At 39.0% G+C, this 21,525-nt stretch overlaps 1 protein-coding gene across 1 annotated transcript in view; it reads right to left on the minus strand.

Moving 5' to 3' along the window:
* Positions 1 to 21,525, minus strand: part of FER (FER tyrosine kinase) — a 153,183-nt gene that overhangs the window by 20,145 nt on the left and 111,513 nt on the right. Inside the window, exon 16 of the mRNA XM_018559316.1 lies at positions 4,409 to 4,563. Coding sequence (XP_018414818.1) covers positions 4,409 to 4,563 — 155 coding nt within the window. The remainder of the gene's footprint in view (positions 1 to 4,408; positions 4,564 to 21,525) is intronic.

The raw sequence follows: 21,525 nt of genomic DNA on the forward strand, positions 1-21,525 counted from the left end.
GTGCAACGTCGGCCACACGAGCACCACGGGAGGACAGGACGCCGGGGTCTCTAGGACCCACTGAAATGTAAGCCGGCCGACTCCCTGCATTCAGGGGTGGAGGGGGTGTGGGGTTGTATTGAAGTCAATTGCACCGCAGCCATGCCCCCCGCCCACAGTGCGATCGCCCGCACCCGGAACGCAGGCACATTAGTGCCTGCATTCTGGTCCAGTGCGATCTGCAAAAATAGTGCTCGCAGTGCCTGGGTTCCCGGTGCAGGCGATCGCACTGTGAGCGAGGGGCCTGACTGCGGTGCCTGGCTGCGGTACAATTGACTTCAATGCACCACCACGCCCCCTCCCGCCGCTGAATTCAGGTGTTTTTTCATTGGTAGATCTCATTGAGCTCGTCATTTGAAAAGTAGATCTCCAGATGAAAAATTGTGGGTGCCCCTGGTGTAGATGTATAGCTTCTACATCCAACACATTTTGCTATCATTACAAATGGACGGATCTTCCAATCACATTCAAACATCAGAAGAGTTAGGTGGCTGAAATTAACAGATGTAAAGACAATGTTATCATTCTGAATCTTCTTCTACAATCAATCTTCTACATAAGGTGCCAGTTACAGGCCACTAGTGGAACTCATGAAAAATAAGTAAATGCCAAGAACTACAGAGCGTAGAATACAGAAGATAACATGGCATTCCTTCCCTAACGAAAGAAGATTCTATGTAATTAAACACATTTTAGATGGGCTTCCTATCCATTGTCAGATGACATGATGGCAGCTTGTTAACAGCTGTACAGGAGGAAATCAGTAAATTATCCTGAGAATTTCCATTGACAGGTATTCCTGCAGTGATGTGATGACAGTTTTGTTTTTGAATTTTTGCATAAAAATAAGTTGGAAGTATAAATAAACATATAACGAAGCTGGAGCATCACAATATATGAACAAAGAATGGCAGTAATACACAAATATAGTATCCAAGCTAAATATACATTACCCGTAAGCTATACATAAAGGGTAAGAACACTGAATAACTGATAGAAAAGATCAGGTGTATAGACAAACGTGTGGCAAGATGCAATGGTACACATTAAAATGGAAGATGCATCTAAAGGGTTAACTGGCATCCAGTGTGCACACGCATGATTTGCAAAACAATCTGTTTCATTCATATTGATTTTCTTTCATTTTGGCTCTATGTTTGTACATTCCGTTAGTTTTCTGTGACCTCTGACAGTTTTTCACGTTTTCTGCCTTAGGAAGATGAGCAGCAACTACGCAGAATATTATCCTGCAGAGCTCTTGATATATTGTGTTACCTTTTATTAAGGATACATTTAGAACCGATAACGCTCAGTGGTTCTTGCGTGTGCTGACAAACAATAGTTAGCAATGTTTCCAGCTGCCTTAATTGACTACAGGACCACATCTCTCTATGTTATGAATAGGAAAAGGCTAGGGTTCAGTGAACTTATCCTGTTTCTGTTGTCCTGACAAAGAAGGGTGAACAAATGTGGCCATTCCAGGACTGAAAGTGTGATACTGGCAGAATCCCAGGTAAAAATAAATGGGGAAAAAACCCAAAACTTAAAAATAAGAAAACCAAAAGGACTGGTAAGCTGCAATATTACATTTTTGTTTTTGGATTTAGATAGGCTTTAAGTGTTCATGTTTATTTCTCACTGTTTTAAAGCTTAATTTGCATGGAATAAAGGAAATGTCCACTCAGCAATTGATTAAGGTGAAGGCTAGGTGATGTGACCACATTCTGGTTCACTATTAAAATAATAGCAACAGGGAGGACAGCCTGTTAAAACATCAACTGGCGGGCTTCCCTGTAATACCTGGTGTATGTAGAAATACCAGCACTTACTTACAATACCTCAATCCATGCAACAAGAGTATAGAAAATAGATAGTACTAAATAATACAAATATATTGCTGAAAAACACAGCAGAGAAACTCATGCAACATCATTATTTTCTGGTTTAGCTTTGCAGAATGCTGCAGCACCTGTCTGTTTGTAGGACAGTGAATTGGCATCACACTGGTTACTCAATGTACAATGGGAAGGCAAGAAAAACAGCTTACACTACTGCTTACTGTGTGCATTACAAGGAGTATTGTGAACTCTGCTTGGAGTTCAGATGTTCGGGGGATTTCCAACGTCACTACCTACAACCAACAGTACTTATGAAGGTACAGTTTTATTAGTATCCAGTATACCAATTAAGCCGCCATATACAAGAAGCTCATAGTTAGCTACAACAGCTTCACCTAGAGACAAAGGGTACAATATATCAGTATTAGGATTAGTTCACACCATATGCAGTGCGTTCCCGTCCGATTCTGGGTGGAACGCACTGCATCGCATTGCGGCCGGCTCACTTTTTTGCCAGGCTGGAGGGGGCATGACGGGCCATTGAAGTGAAGATCACCATAACCACACCCTCCGGCCGCAATGCGATTGCCCGCACGGGATTGCAAGGCACAGTGTGTGCGGTGTGGTCGGGTGCGATCAAAATAATGTTATATTATATAAACAATAAAGACCGGAAGGCACTGCATATGGTGTGAACTAACCCTTAGGGCCCTTGTACTAGTAGTTCTAGTAGTTAATAAAAAAAAAACATGTGCAAAATAATCAGCAGATTCAGAGACAGAATAAATTATTATTTTATTCATGATGTTTTCTTTAAAAGTCTAATTTGGCCTACTTCAGAATCTCCTAAGTTGCCCCTAAAGGCAATCTCTACAGGGAGAAACAAAGACTGTCATTTCTGACCTCCTACTAAGATTACTAGTTACCTGGCGGTCTCTAGTACTTTCTGAGTCACTGACATGAAACATGCATGCAAATCAGGAAGTCATGGTTAGGTCAGCACTTCTTGTCTGCATTACTGTTCAAAGTTAGTTCCTCATAAAGAACCAAAAGACACTGGAACAGCATGGCAGTTAACAGGCATCCTTAGAAGCATAGTCATGCCAGCTTCCACATTTTCTTAATACAAGTTTCCTTAAATTGGATGGGTTGCCTACCTAACCAGTAGACAGTCTGGAGTGGATAGAGCCAAGCTTAACTGTTTACAAGAAAGGTCAAGATTCGTATAGAATTCTATCTACCTAATAGTATAACCAGTAATTTTGACATGTGGTTTTTACTGAAGGATACCTCTGTGATTTAATTTGTGACAAGCCTAAAGTAGTATTAAACTCAAACTTTTTTCAATAATGAATGCAGATCAAACAAATGTATATTTTTGCCCTAATACTTCCAATCATCCTGTTTCTGAACAGCTGCTTCCAAGTCTCTCAGCTCAGCTTCCCTTAACATCATCTCCAAAACTAGATCACATAGAACAGTGCAAACTCCAGCAACTGTTCATCTCCTAGCTTGGACAAAGGAGGAGGAAGCAGAGTAGCTTGATTTGCTGTTTGTGGGGAAAAACAACAACAAAAAAAGCCTTTTCCTTGTTGCACTCCTTACCGAAAGTCCCTTGTAATAGGTGGGGTGCTCGCAGTGACTGGATGGTGCTGCAAGCATCATTAAATATGTAGTAATGTCACCAGCACACCAAATCCTTTTAGGATAACAAAATCCTAATTTATTGAAGTTGTCATATAAACTAGAGACACACACAGCTTACTAGCACACACAAGGGTAACTGCATAGCAGTCTGTTTGAGAAAGGAGTCACCCTAAAACAGGATATCAGGACCACTGCTCAGGAAATCAGCTGATTCTGCAGTAACTAAAACATCAAGGAACAGCATCCATTGTAAGTGATCAGCATTTGAAAGCGCTTAACATCCTTTTGACTTTAAAAACACTTAAGCCAACACATGACTTGGACAGATTGGAGGCTGTATCTTCTTTGAAGTCTGCGCTGCTGTCTATTTGTATTTTAGGAAGATTTTGAATCACCCCCTGCCCTAAAATACATCACAGGAAGTGAAAGTAAATCTTCCCAAAGTAAGGGGAAACTCTGCCTCTGACAGCTGGGCAGGAGTTCCACTTGACACGGTGTATTAGTTAAAAACAAAAAAAAACACCTGTAGCTCATTTCTTCTTTTTTCCCCTACCAAACTTTGTAAACTCTAGAGACAGTGAAGCTTGAGAATCCAACATTCCTAACATGCCAGTGCGACCACTTCAATCAAAATTTCTTTCCAAGTCACATATATCATGTATTTACCCGAATCTAAAGATTATATATGATTTTGAAAAACAGGTGCACTGTAGTAAGTCTAGATCAGCAACATGCAATACTTTAATATCTGCAGTCTTCAATACAGTTAATACATTTTGGAAATAAATATTTGAAAGCATGTTAATATGTGTACATATTGTGATACAGCAAATCAATAACATGCATTGATCTCAGTTAAAAATGGAACACTGCCTGATTCTTACCAAAGTTGAGAGCTTCCGGGGCTGTCCATTTGATAGGGATCTGCTTCAAACCAGAAGATGAATATATTCCATCATCCTCCTGACGAGACATGCCAAAGTCACTGATTTTCAAAGTATTATTTTCACCTACTAGGCAATTCCGTGCCGCCAGGTCCCTAGGAAACACAAAAATGTGTTGGAAAGGAATTGAATTTACTTTCAGATTAACAGGAACGCATGAATAATTCCACTGCTTGTGATATTTTTCCTAGAGAAATATATGGTATTGTAAAGAGAAAAAAAAATATGAACTGCACTTTGCAAAAGCTAGTCTTCATTAATAAACATTTTATTCCTTTATGTTTTTTTTCCATTGATCATAATTTTAAATCAACATTTCTGCGAAGTATTAAGAGTAAACCCTTTCAGGATATAAAACATTTGAAAACTAGTAATAATGGTAAAGTGTAGACACCTTGAAATGTCTGATTAGTACCAAATCCATTATTGTGTAGCTGGAGAGAACCCTAGATCCTTGACCAAGGCTGTATAAGTGACCCACATTTTTGTAAACACTAAGCCTGACTCCCATTATTTAGGAATCCAAAGTAAGAATCCCAGTGGCCACTAGAGGATCTAGTACTGAACTGTTACATGGCATTGCAGGTCTTAACACGGTGTTTGACTCAAATGAAGGACCCATATACAGCTTGGGTCTAAATCTAGGGTTCTCACCAGGTACACATGTACTGAAGTGATAAACATTCACAGGTAACAACAAGGTATGCGCAAGCACCACAAGGTAATTTGAGATTGCATACATGCCATTTTCTAGCACTCAAAGTATTTAACGATGGTATGACTTTTCAGGTCTACCTGGTAGCTTTTTTTAAAGTTCATGTACAGTATAGCCAAAACGTTGTTTTGGAAAGAGCAGGAAAGAGTTAAAACCTCAAGTAGTTTATTTTACATTTGTTTTTGCTGCCTGTGTTCCAATGGGTAGATGTTCCTTTAATTCCTGTCCTAGACAGAGAGGAAATCTCTACATAAAGAAGGGAATTTCCCCATCAATGGAACAGGTTTAATGGAAGATTTACCATCACTCCTTGTTCTGGTGATAGCTCTAAAATTTTGAATTTCCCTTTACTTTTTGTTCTGGTGGCAAAGTTTGGACTACACATACACGTTAACTTCTAATTCCCAATCTTTGTGATTATGTAAACAAAAGTACAAAACAAGCACATATAGCAACCTGTTGGTTGTTTAAAAGGAAAAACAGAACAAAATATACACTTCAGAGACCATGTGGGCAGCACTATAAACATTCTTTGAGCAGCCGGAGGAGGTTTAATGAAATCTGTTATAGAACAATTTACCAAAATGGACTCAATAAATATTGCAGGCATCTAGGAGGTTCTCCAGAGCATATGGTATGCAAAAATGCAAAACACACAAATTGACTTGGCTCTGCGCAGCTAAAACTTTAGTATCTGTCAACAGCACAATTCTAGCAGTAGCACTCTTTAGTACTCTGTAGTGATTTTGCTAGACTGTAATGTCTTATACCACTTATTAGAATCAAAATCAATGGTGCAAATATGTACATGTCAGGATCCAGCATTGCAAAACAAGAACCTAAAGCACAAGCCTTTGAAAAGCAAAAGTCATGAAGAGAACTAAAACTAGAGGTGATCAATGACATGCATGTCTAACATATTAACAATTGCTCTAGAAGCTGAGCACTTTGATGTATGCATAAACAGGCAGCGGATAGGAACATGCATATTGATTAGCTGCACATTAATGGATCTTTCTTCAAGTACGGTATTGAAGTTAATATTGAAAATGACATGAAAAGTCATCTTAAATAAATAGCATGAAAGACTAGATTGAACATCTGAATTTTTTTGTGCATGGCTTTTGCAGTGCCAACTCTGTCCAGGAAGGTATATTGTTGCCTTCTGTAACGCAAGAGAGGACATATACACACGCAGGGAAAATAAGCATTTGTTTCCATGTGTTGTTTATTACTGGTTAGAATATAAATATGATGTTCCCCTTTTCTAGTTATCACTGCAAATCCTTTTCATCTATAAAAAATTTGCAGAGGTAGAACCACGTTAATCGTGACTGTTTAATACGATATTGGAAGAGCTCAGCATCTTTGAAATAATCCTTCTGTATATGAAAATGTGTCTACACTACAAATGATAATGTAGATCAGAAGCCAGATTCTTTAAATTCACAATAGGCAAAGCCACAGAACCCACCATGTAATAATATATTTTTCTTTACAGTGCTATCTACATAAAATAATAAGGTGAAATATCCTACGAAAAGATATCTTGGTTTTAAACTGACTCTATACATTCAGGTTTACTATAAAAAAGAGGCAACAGTTTTTCAACTATCATCCAGAGATAGGTGCATATATTTGCATCATTCTTGTAAATAATGAGCAAGATGCATTTTCCAGGGAAAGAAGTTTTCCTTGGCCAATAAATCATTTATTATGTCCACAATAAAAAGTATTCTTAATGTCCGGTGTTAGTATTCTTTCTCAGTGGTGGATCTTAATTCTAAGCCTGCCCATATTGAGTTCTAAAGCTTCTCAAATTCAAATCTACATTTGAATCTGTGACTTTGTTCCAGAAACCAACACAGATACCACAACCAGAAAGATTTTTTTCAGATCAACCTTGTAAGCAACATAATTAATGTGAATGGATGCATTAACTGTGAAGAACATGTACTGCTTTATATGTCAGCTAATGTATTTCTCAGAATATTTCTTAGTTCTCTGTCAAAAAATGTTTAGATACAATGGTGAGAGTTAAATTTCCTGGCATTTTTAAACCTCTCTCTATTGGTGGGATTTTCCCTCACATCCTGACTCTGACACTAGGTCAAGAAATTTGGGGAATGGTCGTCATCAAGACAGGAAAGCACTGAACGCAATCACAAAAAAATAAAAACCCCAAAGGAAATGAGGGGAGATTTAAGCAGGTACATAAAGTAATACAATCTGGACAGAGGCTCTAATTCTGACATGCTCTCTAGAAATAACATGCTTTGCCTGGAGAATGTTGTAGTTTCACAGGAAAGATAACTGAAGCAAAAGCTTCTGGCACTGTACTTTGGCAAATATGTTTTTGGGGGCATTCTGTATAGATCACCTTCAGGTCGCAATTAAGTTTTTTCAGTTTTAGCAAATTACATTGGCTCCAGATTAAAATGGAATGTGATTTTTTAAATAACATTAAATTACAAAATGGCTTGCGCAAAAATGACATGTTCTATATCAGGGGTGCCCATTAGGTCGATCGTGATCTACCAGTCGATCACAAAGCGAACAGTGGTAGATCGTGATCGGATCACTGACCTGTGTCCTGTCCTCGCACGGTGCTCGTGTGGCTGAACCCGTCAGACGGGAAGGGGCGGGACACCTCTCCCAGTCTGCACATTCAGCCACACGAGCACCGCGGGAGGACAGAACACAGCACCTCAGAGGAGACCCAGAAAGCTGCTGGAGTACAGGTAGGAAAAGACAGTCAGAAGAGAGCAGAGAGAGAGAAGAGAGACAGCAGAGAAAAGAGAGACAGCAGAGAGCTAGGTGAGAGACAGCAGAGAGCTAGGAGAGAGAGAGAAGGCCGGTTCACACCACAAAGTCTGCGTTCCAGAGCGTTCGGACTCTGGAACGCAAGCCGCCCAGTGTTCTATCAAAGTTAGTGGCTATGTTAGAATGTGTTACCGGTCACACATTTTAACGTAATCCTGCCCAGTTTTTCGCTGGTGGAATGTGTGACCGCCAATAGGACAAGCATTCCAAATCTTTGTCAGCTGTTCCAGGGCAGATCGGCATCGCAGATCGCATGTGCAGGAGAACCGATCTGCCCTGGAACAGCTGATCGGTCCTCAAATGTCACTTCTATCCGGCTTTGTGAATGCGATCTCACATTCCACAAAGTCCTATAGAAGTGACATTTCAGGACCGATCAGCGCTGGAATTCTTGACCTATTGGCGGTCACACATTCCACCACCGAAAAACTTGGCAGGCTTATGTTAAAATGTATGACCATGTAACCGGTCACACATTCCAACCTAGTCACAAACTTTGAAAGAACACCAGCTCCCTGCGTTCAGGGGCGTGGCGGTGCATTGAAGTCAATGGCACTGCAGCCACGCCGACACCACCACCCCCCCCCCCCTGTTCCGGTCCAGTGTGATCTGCAAAAATAGTCCTTGTGTGGCGGTGTGGCCGATCACATGGCGGGCAAATGCAGGGAGCCGGCCAGCGTAAGTTCCAGAGGCCGAACGCTCTGGAACTCCGACTTTGTGGTGTGAACCGGCCCAGAGTGAGAAAGGAGAAAGAGACAGTAGTCCTAGTAAGGACTTTAATGTGTTTGTTTTCTAATTAATGGTGTTTTTTCGCTGGTAGATCTCATTGAGCTCGTCATTTGAAAAGTAGATCTCCAGAAGTAAAAATGTGGGCACCCCTGTTCTATATTCTTTTTTTGATAAAAGCAGAGTTTTCCTTTAAGCACTGTGCATTTACTTTGTCTTAACTAGACCCTGTCGCCAACTGAAAACTGCAGGTAAAAGCGCAGAAAGATCAAGTATTTTAAATGCATATTTGCAGTATTTCACTTTTCCATAAATGTTTTTATATTCACTTGCAATATGTCCTTAAAGGGTATTTCTACTTTTGCAGTCAACATGGAGAAACCCCCTCTATATATTTGTTGTGTGTTCCTATTCACTCACCATACAAAAAAAAATAAAAATCTTTTAGATGCGTCTGGTCTGTGTAGCAGGCCTTTGCAAGCTTCTCTCTCAATTTTTAGTAACAAACTCTTGACTATCCCCATAGAAATACTAGAGAATCACTGAGCCCCCCGCCCCCCCTCGTTAACTTACAATGCTTCTAGATCTTTAACCCTTTGTTAAGGCAGACATTGTTCAAATCTAGCTTATAACTCATACTGAGAACTGCCAGCACAGTACAGACAGAGTTAATTATGTTAACATCTTCCCACCACCCTTGCATTTCAGAAGGACATTCAGAAAAGAGAACATTTCTCTAGAATTGAGCTTGTTTTGTGCAAGCAGCACTTTATTTGTTTTTACTTATGTTACCTGAATGAGAAGCATGTAGTAGATGTTTTCCCAATTTGGCTGCAAAGGTGAAAATACACTTTAAACTTGCTAGAAAATATGACCACTTCGAGAGTCAATTACCTAGCAAAGCCCCCTCCCCCCCCTTTCTTTATACATCATAGCTCTCTCTTCTGGGACTGTCTAATTACTGTCTGTACTGGCCCAGCTCTTATGTCCATCCCCTCAAATGCCTACAATACCAGTGTGTATCAACTCAGTGACAGCTTAGAGTCTGCTGGGGCTGCTGACGACACATCCAAGATGGTTGCATCCAGCAGCAGTCTTAGGGTAAATACCATGCATAAAATACCTAAACTGCACCAATAATCTTAGTCTCTTTTTATTCTATAAAAGCCTGCCAATCGAAGGTAGTATTTTCATACCTTCCCTACAAACGGAAAAAAGACACAGCGCTCTCTTGGGAGTGTGGGATATGTGTGGGTATGGTCGATGAGGATTGCTGCTCTAAGAACAGGGGAGAAAACTGTGAACATGGAAATGAGGCAATGAGAGCGCAAATACTGGGAGTGTAAACCTTTCCTTTTGAGCTTGAGAAAGAGGATCACCTCGAAACGCGTCGCTCCTTCACCAGCGCCCCGTGCACGTTCTTCCCCAGCTTTCTGTCACTTCTACTCCATCACGTCCTAAAAACACTGCGATCAAGACTAGAGGCAGCCTCTCCACCAGCCCCCTCGGGACACACAGCACTTAGTTCAAATTGGTTTTTCATTTATCCTTTCAACCCTGGGATACACCGAATACGTCTAGCAGCGCCAGAACCCCATTGGGGCCCCCCTTGTCAGGACCCTCAGCTCCTCAAGTAAGTCTCCAATTTTTTGATTTTTTTGTTCTTTCTACTTGTAACACATAGACACTGGGTGTCCCTACACCCTTTACACTCCCAGGATTTGCGCTCTCATTGCCTCAATTTCCTACCTTCCCTAACAAACCCAGAAAGAAGTTATGTTGATGGATATATTGACTCAATCCTCTTTTCTTCATCTTCACTTCAGATAATAAGTGTGTATTGCACATATTTGCTGCCCCATGGCATGAAGCCAGTAAGGGTGGCAATCCAAAAGCTATCCGCTCAGATGAAGCATTGCAGCTGACTGCTCCTTCTAGCAAAAGCAAAAGAAAAGGAAGTCTAAAGTTAAAACAATGAAAAGATTTCAGAAAGGCAAAATTAATTGAAAGGTGCTTTTAACTAAACTTTCCCCAAAAAACACATTTACTTTTAAGTTGCAATTGTACCCAACTATAACTGTACCTAAGAATATACCTGACCTTTAAAATGCATTTCATCTACTTACAAAGGTTTTATTTTTTTCAAAGTAAAAATTAAAAAAACAACATAACAGGGAAAATACTTCACTAGACAAGCTTCTAAAAAGCATACATTTTCAAGGCAATTACAGATTTATAAAGATTGATGAAATGCAGTCAACACAAAAGCAGTTTCAATGCATGCTTCAAAAATCCTGCTGCCAGTGTGACAATGTAAGGCTCAGTATTCAGTAACAAGTCTCAAGGTAAAAGCCAACTAAAAAAAACAAACAAACTAAAATAAATTAAATTCTGATCTAAAACAATCTGATAAATTAAATTGATCTACACCCAAAAATAAAAATGTAATATATTGAAGTTTACCGATCCTTAAATTTGGAGGCTGCATTATTTTTTTCATGCTTAATTCCTTTATTTTCACCTGGTGATAGAGCCAGCAACACACTTCCTATCCTAGGGTGGTCCCACTCTATAGGGGAGTAACAGAGCAACCCTTGGACAGCAGCGTTGTCACCCTGTAGAAAGGGTAGTGATATATGCAGTAGCAGATTTAGATGCAGTAGCAGAGGGCCTTGACTAATTTATTAAATTTAAACTCCAGCTAACACTTTTTTAAGCAATTACGGCAACAGCATTTTTTCCCTTTTTGGATAAAGGTTTTATATAAATTAATAAAAGCTGACCATGGTGAGCACACCTGTGTTAAATGGTTTGTCCCAGCCCTCTATCTGCCACGTTTGTTGGACAGCTTGGTCCGTTACAGGAAGCTGAATAGATTTACTGACCGAATCTCCAGGTGGAAATAAAAGGAAACAAAAAAACCTAATGCATCCACTACATTTAGGGATTGGTAAACTGCAAAATATTACATTTTCTTCTTTTGGGTTTAATAAACTAAAATGTTGACAATACAGCAGCAGCACTCCACACACTGGCCAGTGTTTAAAAATGGTACCATCTCACTAACTAAATTACTAAAATGCTGCAAAAGAAAGATATCACCAAAAAATTGATGTGGCTTTAATAGTTAACCACTGCATCTTTTATCCCTGAAGAAACGTATAGAAAGCTAATGGAAAAAAAATAGTATGTTACAAGGAAAGTATAGTGGGGGGAATTGAGCAAGCCGGAGTAGACAGAATCTGAAGCATTTGGCTTGGCAAAAAGTCGGCTTCCCTTTTCAGTTTGTTAAGTTAAGCTCTCAATGCAGACTGCCTGCAGAAAAATGCAGGAAGGGGGGATACAAGACCAGTAACATTGCACATAGAGAAAGAGCAGCATTTACTGGTTCTTATTACAGGAAGCTCCTGCACAGAACCAAAGTTCCTCACTGGATGAAGAAAGAATACATGTCTCCTGTATTTAGACAATATCTGCTTAGAGTTTAGCTTTCAAGGCATCAAGTTTAAAAAAAAAATCCTACTTAACAGGAGAACTATGGGGTCAGGGCTTTTCCACATAGTTCTCCTTAGGGTAACGGGAGGACACAAACTATCGTCCTCCCGTCACCCTAAGCTCAGTATACCGCGAGCTACAGCTCGCGGTATACTGAGACGCCACAGTATACCGCGAGATACTGCTGAGAGCCGTGACAGGATCGAGAGATGAGCGAACGCCGGTACGTGTTCACTCACCTCCCGATCTATTGAGCAAAAAAAATAGAGCATGCAGTATGTAGAGCGCAAAAGTTTACATATCATTGAAGAGTGAATAAGCTCGGAGCATAGCAGCTTAATATTTCCACTTAATTATAGGAACCCTGAGTGCGGAATTTTGTTTTAATAATAACATGTAGAATGTAATTGTCTACAAGAGATTTCAACACTGTGCTAAAATCTCGGACGACCTAAAGGCTGTGGCACACTGCACGCGAAGCGGTGGCGTGGTGCCTTCGTGTGCAGCGTGTCATGTCCTTATCACTCCCGCATGTCAGCTTGTAAGAGCTCGCATAGCTGAACGTGTTGAGATGAAGAATTTTATCTTCAGCCAATCGGCTCGTGCGTATAAACCCACGCGTCACGATGCAAAGTCCATTCGGTTGTTACGCGTGAGCTGATTGGCTGAATATGCAGTCCTTCATCTGGAAAGTTGTAATTAACTCCATATGATTTGTTATACATTGTGATTAACTCCAATGTTATTTAACTACAAAATATATGCATAGTGTATACTTTACAAAAAAAATTGCCACGAGGCGCTACAGCAGGGGTGCCCACCATTTTTTGTGTTAAGATCTACTTTTCAAATGACAAGCTACATGAGATCTACCAACGGAAACAAAAAACTCCCTCGCTCTTTCTCTCCTGGCTGTCTTTCCTTGCTCACTCTCCTCGCTCTCTCTCTCTCCTTGCTCTCTCTCCTGGCTGTGTGTCTTTCTTCTGTCTCCTGGCTGTCTTTCCTCGCTCTCTCCTGATTGTATCTTATTTGTGTATCACTTGGCTTAGATCCTCAAATCATCTCTGAATTTGTCTTGACACTGTCCTTCCTTCTGGAGGGTGGCTACTTTTGTTTCCCATGGTCCCCGTGTGTGTTGTAAAGTAGCCACCACTCCAAGCTCACTCCCATGAAGGACTACAATCTCACGTTTAGTTTACTAATATGTATTGAGATCGTACTACATCACAGGAGTGAGCGTGGAGTGGGGGCTACTTTACAACACACACATGGGGAACAAAAGTAGCCACCCTCCGTAAGGAAGATCGGTGTCAGCACCAATTCAGAGATGATTTGAGGCTCTACAGCCGAGTGATACACAAATCAGATACATTTTTTGTTAATACTTAAGGTACTTGAATGTATTTTTAAGGTTTAACTGCTGAGTTTAGTGTCACTTAAAGATTCATACCAAAAGAGTTAATACTAGGTATGTGCACTATGGAGGAATGAACAATAATGTCTTTCAAATTTTTCATTAATGTCTAAACTAAGCATATAACCACCAATGCTTTGCCAGAATCTTCCATTTAAGTACAGCCTGATTTTTTCATGGCTGCTTTTGTGTTCTCATAAAATAAAAAATATAACTGCTGTCAGCACAAACAGGAGATTATGTAATGACAGTCACTATCAACTACAAATAATATAAGATGAATATCACACATTTATGAGTTTCCCATTATTGAATTCAGAAAATGTGCTATGTGGAAACACCAGGAGACATAACAGACAATCCCTGAATACTAATGAACTTCGCCAAGGATATAAAAAGATCTTTGAATTTTCAATACTTTTAATATTTATGAACAACTTAGATGCATAAAATCGAATAAGTTATTAAAAAAGCATGGCCAGACACATACACAATGCTATAGAAGCTTAGAAAAAATGAATTGCAAACTTCTCTTGAACAATATTTTGGAAGCAATTAGAACATTTCAAACAATAAATGAATAACTGCACTTGAGAACCCCATGGCCATAACATACAAATGCTTTTCAATGTCATTGTTTTACAGCCATTCATGATAATGTTCAGTACTCCAACCTATTACAGATAACATTCAATACCTTTTTTAGAAACCAGACATAGTTCTACAGAAATTAAATGTACCATAAAATAAAAAGGGCATAATATAAAGAATATCTATTTAAAGTGACACTAAACTCAGAAGTTAATCTTAACATTGCATCCAAGTACATTAACTATTAACAAAAAAGTTACTTATTTTTGTATCACTCGGCTGTAGATCCTCCATTCAAATCCGAAAATCATCTCCGAATTCATGCGGGCACTGTCCTTCCTTCTGGAGGGTGACTACTTTCGTTCCCCAAGGGCCCTGTGTGTGTTGTAAAGTAGCCACTGCTCCAAGCTCACTCCCATGATGGACTACAATCTCAATACAAATTAGTAAGCTAAACCTGAGATTATAGTCCATTACTTGAGTTTGGAGCGGTGGCTACTTTACGACACACACAGGGACCATGGGGAACACAAGTAGCCACCCTCCAGAAGGAAGGACAGTGTCAGCAAGAATTCAGAGATGATTTGAGGATCTACAGTCGAGTGATACACAAATAAGACACATTTTTGTTAATAGAAAAGGTGCTTGAATGCATTTTTCGTTTTTGACTCCTGAATTTAGTGTCATTTTAACTAATTGCTTGCAAAAGGGTGGTTGTTCAGGTAGAGGAGATATGGGAGCAATTAGGAATAGGGATGCAATCATCCAAATATGAATCTTCATTCTGAGAAACCGTTCTGCATTCTTCTAGAGAAGTACAATGTCTGACACAGTTCTCCTTTCCTAGAGATCAAAAGCTTTATGGAACATGATTTATCTTTCAAACAGTCAACATGGTACTAAAAGCAAACACTGCAAAAATGCTTTTAACTTTACAAATATATAACCAAGTTTTATTTTATCCAGTCCAATTTACTACAAGTCAACTGATAAAACACAATGGCCAAAATAAGATTACAAAAAGTCTATTTTAAAGCCCCAAGTAATAGATATGCAGCCAGACTGCCATTAGAATAACTGTGCAGTCTAATGGCCAGCTGAGTTAGATCCAGTATCATCAGTGATTCACACAGTCGTGGTCAAACACACCTCCCTCTCCTTGCAACACAAATCTGTGTGAGGAGGCTTGTCCTGTGTGGTGTGTTACTGAGATCTCTGCAGACCACTGTAGGGTGAGGATCAGAACAAACATCTTAACATCCTAACCACTGAACCTTCACATTCTCACATAATTCATTCCCACAGCTACCTCATGTATCATTTCCCCCTCCTCTTTTAGATTGTAAGCCCTCAGGGGCAGGGCCCTCCTTACCATCGTCTTGAATTGTATTATAACTGTAATGTCTTCCTTATATTGTAAAGCGCTGCGCAAACTGTTGGCGCTATATAAATACTATGTAATAATAATAATAATAACTGAAAAATACATTTAAAGAATTTCTATGCAAAAATACAAAGTAAAAAAAAACTATTTGGGATTCAGAACTGTAAGTCCAAGTTCACACCTCTGTGATTTCATTTTGCGAGCTGCCTAACGCAGCTAAATCTCACAGAATTGCAATGCAATTTGCAAAAAAGTGCACACAACACATCCTATTGTAATATGTTACAATTAGGGATGTCCCGATACCGATGCCAGCATCGGAATTGGGCCCAATACAGGGCATTTTGACAAGTCAGCGCTGGTCCGGCGAGAGGAGCTACAGGTGGGATTCTAATTTAGCTGGCCGGCACCTCTGAGCCAGCTAAATTAGGACCCCACCTGGAGCTCCTCCCACTGGACCAGCGCTGACTCGCCGCTGCTCTCTCTGGCACAGTGAGTGAGGGCAAGGGACACACACACACTATTATGCTGCAAAGTTTAATTGTAAATGTATTCTCTGCACTGTATTAGATGTATTCGCAGTATATACTCTATATGTTCTACATATAGAGTACACACTGCTCATACAGTGCAGACAATACATTTACAATTATACTCTGCTAACATGAATGGATTCAATGATCTATATGTAGCCCTGTACTAGGGATCATTTAATCCATTCATGTTAGCATAATGTGGCAGGGAAAATAGTGTTGAATATGCCTTAAAGAATGATGATGAATTTACTTTTGGTTTACATCACAATAATTGCTTCTCTAAATTTCATTACTTAACTTATCACTTCAAACTATACTTAGTGGGGGGAAAAACAGTCAATTGAATATATATTTCGTATCCTGAAAAACTAGTCAAAAAAATTTACTGGAATGATTTCCACAATACTATTATGTTGTTTATATAGTCATGCTAGAAAGGAAATAATGCCACACAAATGGATCTACTCAATGACATTTAGATGATTTACTGCAGAATCATCGGAGCAGAAAACAGAAAAATAATGGCAGAAAGTTCCTGGGATAAGCAACCACTTTAAACTGGGCCATGCACATGCGATCATTAGCTATGCTGTGTGGTAAAGGTACATTTTAAAATAAAATTAAGATCAATTTTGCAATAGTAAAAATTACAAGTCACATTGCAGTGTAGATGCATCCAACTAGAAGAATGTCTCATTTAACAAGTCGTCCTGGAGTATCTTAGTAATGTATTACATTTTTACAAACGCAAAACACTACATTTTCTGGTTGAGAAAATGTTGTTCTTGTGGGGCCTGGTTAAAGCTCAACTACAGGCAGATATAAAAAGCAGAAATGATTGCAGCTCTGTAATCATAATCACATAATTTAATGTATTATTTTAATCAGAATAAATATCTGACTAGTCAACTAGGCATCAGTCTCTTGCAAGCTGCTGTACTGCAATGTTCAGAAAAGGGCCAATCAGGTGTGCTACAGTGCAAGAACCTTGCTAATAGGTGAAGACAGCAACAGAAAAATTAGTAAATCTGCAAAAAGTCACTTTATACGTCAAGATGACGGTGAGAAATGTTATTTTCACACACCCACAAATCAGTTTCCACCTTGCCTTGGAATGACCGTGTAAAACTGAAAGGGTAAACGTGGTTTGTGTATGAGCACTTGTTTATAGTGTTTGTTACAAAACGATATAAATGTACTACAGACCGTGTGAGTATATCCATATACGGGTATATTCAAATGAAAAAAGCAGCTAAAATTACACAAATGCATAAAAACACTTACACCAGTACATAACATTTTGTAATGCTAAGGCCACATTTGCAGCAGCACATTTCATGAAAGCGCGCAAAACACACAAAAACATAAGCTTTGATGGAAATGTGGCAAAAAGCACTTGCAGTGCCATTTCTAATGGCACCCCAAAACATGGCAAGGAAGATGCACGTTTTTCCTCCGCACTTGCGAACATTAAAATGTGCACCAAGGCGGAAGCCAAAACATGAAAAGCATGTTGCAAGATTTGCTACATGAGCTTTTTTTTGGCCCTTTTGCAATGCCCCACTGAACTTTAAGGGGAAGTGTGGCAAATGCAGAACATGAACACACACGAACGTGATGTGCATTCCCGGAACATGCAGGTGTGAATGTGGGCTAAAGACAGTTTTTGATATATTTAATTTTAAGTTATTATGTCAATAAAATGAAATAGGAATGATCAGAATAATGCAATGTTGTTTCATGGATCAATGTCCTGTGTCCAATATGCTACCAGCTAGCCCATTATGGGCCATTCTGTTTGCTGATGGCCATGAATCTCATTAATATAACTTTAATAGATACCTTTCATACCAGAAAGAAATGAGAAAAAAACATTATGTTATGGTGTGCTATTTCTCTTGAACAAAACCGTGCACCTGTCATTAATAACACAAAATGTATCCCCAAAGGCAGCACTCTATATTCCTACGCTATGTGAAAGCCAGCACTGTGAATCAGATAAAATTATTTTGACATATGACAACAACTTGCAATCATGAATGCACACAAATAAAAAATTAAATTAACATCTGTACCGGTAAACACAAAGAAAAAAACACTGAAGCTGTAGCCATAAAAGAACAGGCTTATTACTTGGAATAACATTTTACTTTCCCCACTTTCTGATCAAGCTGTGCTGCGTGATGAATTGTAATTTTCTACAGGGGCTTTAAATTAATATTTTTTTCTTTTGGAACAGGATCAAAATCTTGGATTTTAACTGTTATTTTATGCAATTATGGTGTGCACAGCACAATGAGGGTGTAAGTCACATTTAATACAAATCAGGTGAAAACATATGCCTTATTGATAAATATAGACCAGTTTTGTTTATAAGAGCATATGTTCCCGACACATTTACAATATACAGGTTACTTAGTTCTACAGTAACAATAAAATTCTCCCATGATGCCCAGGCCAAATTTAGCAGCATTAGTACATATCTGTTGTTAACTTATTAACTAGGACTAATTTTCATATATTTTTAACCCCTTAATGATGTAGGTAAAAATAAAAGGAGAATTATTGGGAGAGTGAAATACACTCATCCCCATAACTAGAGGCGAAGAGTGACACGTTGCCTCTATTGATTAAGAACATAGCGATTGCATACCGCTGATCACTCAGTTCCCGATTTTTTCCTTGCCTCTCCCACTAGAGAGGCAGAGCCAGCTGTCAATCAGGCAGTGGGGTGGATCCCGAAAATATTGTCGGGATCTTTACCGGCCGCAGCGCAGCTCTGCTCTCTTTTAATGCCTGAACCCAGTCTGATTACAATATGCCAAACAGTACCTAGAGAAGTCTCAAAACTTTTGGTACATTTCCAAATCATTTGGTGTGATAAGGCTAAAACAGAACTTTATGGCAACAATCATAAATACTTTGAGGGGAATTTATATAAACTGGAGCAGACAAAATCTTTGAGCCCATGGCAACCAATTAGCAGCTCTCTTCAGTTTGCTCAGGTAAAATTTGAAAAGGAGACAGAAAAGCTCATTGGTTGCAGTGCAAAACTGCTCCAGATTTTGTCTGCTTAAGTTTTGATAAATTCTCCCCTATGTTTGTTAGTCAACAAGGCTTATAAAGAAAAGCACATCATCCCTACTGAAAAACATGGAAGTTGATCTCTGCTGTTCCCTGTGAGCTACAGAAGCGAAGGGAACTTAGTCAAAACTGATGGCAAGAGGAATGCAGCATAATTATCAGAAAATACTGGAATAAAATTTGCATTATATCAGCACAGAAGCTGAGCATTGGACTTTACAACTATGATCTGAAACGAAAGACTAAGTTAAACTAACTGGTTGCAGCAGAAAAAAAGTGAAGGTCGATCACAATCTCCTTGACCTCAAGATCAATAAGTCACTTTGGGAAGATTTCAAGCAAAAAAAATGTGTGATAACTCATGTTTTCTTACAAAAATAGAAAACATCTTAAACATTCTGACGGGTATGTAAACTTTAAGTAAAACTATATGATTCTGGTTTTCGTGCGATAATCGGCCAGTTGATGGGAAGTCAATGATCACAATTACTGTACCACTGGCCGAATTTCGTCCATCAGGCAAACTAGAAAACTTTTTTTCGAATCGTACGAAAATCGATAGATTAGTGGCGTTTTTGTACGGGAAAAAAATGGCAACATGAAAACTGCACATGGGCAAATGAAAATCTGTTCTCTCAATCGACTAAATTCGGCCAGTTAGTATTGCTAACGAATGATAATTTAAATCTACATTGGTCTGTGCATGATGGGGTATTCCAGCGGAAATCAAACATATTTTCGATGACTGGACAAAAGGAATCTAACAATAATTGTAAGGTGTATGGCCACCTTTAGACAAAACCAAAAGTGAGAGGATATCCACTTCAACAGCTGGACCCAGAAAGGGTGTGCCTATTGGAATATTTCCCCTCTATTCCTGTCCTGGTGACAAATATAACTATCTTTACTATGTTTTTGCTTTAGATGCACTGTAATCAGTTCATCAGTAAACTTTTTATTTCAGCTTACATTTCCCCCCCCAAAAAAAAAGTACAAATGGAATACCAGAAAAATAACAAGCTTTAATTTATTCTTGGTATAGACATAAGCTTTATGAGATTTTAAGTTCCTTTGTGGTAGTTACAATAACATGAGCCTCCTGGTTGCTTTACCCAAGGGCTTCCTGATGGCCAAACTGATAACTTTGTAAATGTGTTTATGAAACGGATTCAACACTGCAACATACTCCAGAGGAATCCCTAGAATACATGAACAGAGCTTGAACAGTAGTATATCATCAGTAAAAATGCCAGTGGCATTCAGCTGATTAAACTCACCACAGTAGAGTCTCTTGCACTGCCTGAAAGAAATATTAATCTGTCTGATTTGGCAAATTTGTTATAAAATGTCTTATAACACATTTAACTGAAAAGACAGCAGAAATATGACTTAAGGGAAGTGGAGATTTAAAAAAAAGGCAGCAATCTAAAATTACAGATAAAATACCATCCCTTTCCTAACAGCTGTAATAAAAGTTAAGTGCTTTGCTTACATACAAGAAACAAGGACGCCCACTAGTGTGCTGTAAACATGAAGTAGTGGGCTCAGGAGCAAAGACATTATATGACTTGATCACAGTGTATTACATGTGCATGTACATTACATTTTTAAAACAATGTGATACCATTCTGTACCCATCAACATTTCAACAGGACATGACACACATCTAAAGTATAAAGACACTTGCATGTTTTGCAGTGGAGATCAGTGAAAACAGTGTTTTATTCTAGACATTGTGATGGAGACCATCGAAACCTCCACAATAAAACGCTGATGTTTTCCCTTACCTCTGCTGCAAGACCCGCTTAGTGCCTCCATTTCTTCTTTGGATTTGTATGGATATTTTTGTGGATGTGCAGCCGGGGCATTTACCTTACAAGTAGAGTGTGGTGGCTACCTCTGGGACTATAATACAGGCGGTCCCCGGGTTACATACAAGTTAGGGACTTTAGGTTTGTACTTAAGTTGAATTTGTATGCAAGTCGGAACAGGTAAATTTTTTAAGTGCAACTCCAGCCAAAAAAAATATTTGTTAGTTTTGGATAGCACAGGGAAGGGTCGCGTTTGTTTTGCTGTATGCTCCTGTTGTTCAGAAGATAAACATTTTGTTTATTTAAAATGACACACCAAAAAGTTTTTTTGGTATTTTTAATTTTATTTTATAAACTTTTTTTGTTTGTTTGCATTTTTAATTTTTATTTATTTAACTTTTTTTTTAATGCTGGGAGCAATAGCCAGCCTGCTATTGGATATTTCAAATTGCAATAGCTAATAGCAGGCTGGCTATTG

The sequence above is a fragment of the Nanorana parkeri genome, unplaced genomic scaffold (genome assembly GCF_000935625.1).
Source record: "Nanorana parkeri isolate BGI_ZX_2015 unplaced genomic scaffold, ASM93562v1 scaffold388, whole genome shotgun sequence".
Taxonomy (NCBI): domain Eukaryota; kingdom Metazoa; phylum Chordata; class Amphibia; order Anura; family Dicroglossidae; genus Nanorana; species Nanorana parkeri.